General features: G+C 37.9%; 1 protein-coding gene across 1 annotated transcript; it reads left to right on the plus strand.

The window, feature by feature from the left end:
- The first annotated feature begins 384 nt into the window (after nt 1-384).
- On the plus strand, nt 385-2,422 carry LOC140007543 (taxadiene 5-alpha hydroxylase-like). Its single transcript, XM_072050214.1, has 3 exons — nt 385-1,416; nt 1,539-1,726; nt 2,118-2,422. The coding sequence occupies exons 1-3, from the start codon at nt 465-467 to the stop codon at nt 2,412-2,414; spliced, it is 1,437 nt and encodes a 478-aa protein (XP_071906315.1). The 5' UTR covers nt 385-464; the 3' UTR covers nt 2,415-2,422.
- Nucleotides 2,423-3,038: the final 616 nt, after the last annotated feature.

A 3,038-nucleotide genomic window follows, 5' to 3' on the forward strand; every position in this document is an offset into this window, starting at 1 on the left:
AATTTCAAGTTGCATATTTCGTTGATGAACTCAAGATTAAAGATGGATGGAGCAGACACAAGCAAGTCCTCTAGTTTAGTTCCAATTTCTTGATAATACCATCCTGATCAAGCTAAATTGAATTTGAGCTCGAATCCTGATGAGGAAGTTTTAATCTGTCAAATTTTGGTGATAATTATCTCGGACAAATGACAAATTAATCAGATCACATTAGCGTAGCTCAGTGCCTCTGATTAGAGATTGGAATTTGGAATTAATTAAAGAAATATTGACTGTAGTGGAATTGCTACTGATGTGACACGAGAAAAGGTTGACTTTAATAATATTCTATTTATGGAACACGTTCCCTCATCAGCAGCAGCAGACGCTATAAATCTGCAGAATAATCTTGTCCTCGAAACCAAGCAAACTAAACTCTCTCAGAACCTCCAAATTCTACCCAATCTTCTTTCTTCAAAAGCAATATGGCCTTCGATTTGAGCTTCGTTCTGCCTTTGTTTTCTGCAGTTGTTGCATTGGCTCTTGCTATTGTCTTTTATAACTTCACTAGCTCAAACAATAAAAGCAAGAAAAATTTACCACCGGGAGAGCTGGGACTTCCTTGGATTGGTGAAACATTACAATTCCACAAAGCCCAAAGGAATAACAGGCTGTACGAGGAGTTTGTTCAACCAAGAATCCAAAAAAATGGGAAGACCTTCAAAACTAGGCTGATGGGGTCACCAACTGTGGTGGTAAATGGAGCCGAAGCTAATAAGTTCTTTCTGTCTAATGAATTCAAGTTGGTGGTTAGCTCATGGCCTACCTCATCTGTTCAGCTCATGGGCTCTGATTCTATCATGGAGAAGCAAGGGGATGCACACCGTTGCGTCCGAGGAATCATTGCCACCAGCCTCAGCTGTTCTGGGCTGGAGGCAATGGTGCCAATGATATGCAACACAGTTCAGTCGCATTTGGACGAAAATTGGAGAGGTAAGGACGTTATCAGCCTGTATAGACTTACCAAAACTTTGACATTCACCATTGTGCTTGAATGCATGCTGGGAATTGAAGTCCAACCAGAAATGTTGGGAATGTTTGAGAAAGTCTTGGAAGGGGTTTTCTCTCTCCCATTTAGGTTCCCTGGAACGGCATTTTCAAGGGCAAAGAATGCAAGAATTGAGGTAGAGAAGATGTTGCTAAATATAGTGAGAAAAAAGAGGGAAGAAATTGCATTCCAGCAAGTAGTAGAAGGAGGAGGAATGCTACTTTTCAGGCTGGTAAAGGCGATGATTCAAGGCGAAATGAGTGAGAAGGAAGTGGTGGATAATATGGTTCTGCTAGTTTTTGCAGCACATGATACCACTTCTTTTGCCATTACCATGACCTTTAGGATGTTGGCTCATCATCCCAACTGCTACTCACAACTTCTTCAAGGTACATCACATTTTCATATTTTCTTGATAATTCATACATACTTAGCCTCCTAGGATTATTCTATAACTCCAAGTTGTAATTTTTCTAATATTCTTTGTTTAACGTTATTAAACACATGGCAGAACATCTTGACATAAAGGACAACAGAAGACCAGGTGAAACCTTAACACTTGAGGACATAAAGAAGATGAATTGTACTTGGCAAGTTGCTAGAGAAAGCATGAGGATGTTTCCTCCCATTTTTGGCTCGTTCCGAAAAGCGATTGTAGACATTGAATACGACGGATTTACGATTCCAAAAGGCTGGAAGGTAAACTTTTCCTCACTCCTCAAGATTTTTAAACTTGGTAAAATGCAATAATGTTTCAGGGATCTGGTAGAGATATCGTTTTTCTCCAGCTAAGGCTCTTTTATTCATTTGTTACATCATTCCTGTAAAGGTTTCAAATATGCTGGATTCCTCAGAAATCTATCATAGATATCAGCAACTAGCATGTAAAAACAATCTAACAAAACTTCCATTTACTAAACAAATATGGTGTCATAATTAATATCAACAGCATGTTATAGGTTAAGAAGGGCAAAACAACAATTTTGTGTACACCTCTTAAAGCTCATTTGATATTGTCTTCTAGTTTTGTTTGAACATTAAACAAATGCTGTATCAATGGAAGATTATAAATTTAACACCCTCTATACAGGTGCTCTGGACTGCTTATGGAACACATTATGAATCAGAGTATTTTGAAGACCCTCTGAGATTTAATCCAAGTAGATTTGAGGTCCCTGTTCAGCCTTATGCTTATCTTCCATTTGGTGGAGGGCCAAGGCAGTGTGCTGGATATCAATTAGCCAAATTAAACATCCTAATACTGATACATTTTGTTGTTACACAATATGAATGGTCCTTAGTGAATCCTCAGGAACCCATTGCTGTGGATCCTCTACCATTTCCCTCTCAGGGAATGCCCATTAGAATTTCTCCCAAGTTGTCATAGACAAGATTGTTATTGGATTACATGATTTTAACTTATGAAATTCCACATTGAAAAGCTGTTTATTTTTCAAGAGAAGCAAATTGGCCTTCGTCCCCTTTCTGATATCGACTCATTTACGCCAGCAAGAAAAAGGAGATCATGTCAAAGAAGTGCCAACCATCTATAAGGAACCAAACAAGAGAATAATTAAGTTGAATTTTTTTAAAAAAAATTTCAGAGAATGCAGAGAACAGTTTTCAACATTGGCATGTTAGAGATTCCTAGAAATTGTTTTTGGTTACATCAACTGAGGCCTTGGACATGGATTCCGAGCAACAATATATATTTGACCGACTTGATGAATTCTGATTTCATACAAACGAATTAATTCCATCTGTGAAGAATCAGTTGAAAGTTGTGGGACAAGAACTAAAGACATATATAACCTAGGGAGGAGAAATTGGTGTTTCTCTTAAAGTTTGAAAGAACAGACACTACCAATTTTTGCAATGATTAACCCAATGCTTACAAGGTGAACATAGCACATTCAAAATCATGGGAGCTGTTGTACCACCTGTGCTCAAACATGATGTAGTTCCAAGTTGTTAGTAACTTAGTTTAAATGGAGAGATTGAACTTACAAGT

Source organism: Coffea arabica, chromosome 5c (genome assembly GCF_036785885.1).
Source record: "Coffea arabica cultivar ET-39 chromosome 5c, Coffea Arabica ET-39 HiFi, whole genome shotgun sequence".
Lineage (NCBI taxonomy): Eukaryota > Viridiplantae > Streptophyta > Magnoliopsida > Gentianales > Rubiaceae > Coffea > Coffea arabica.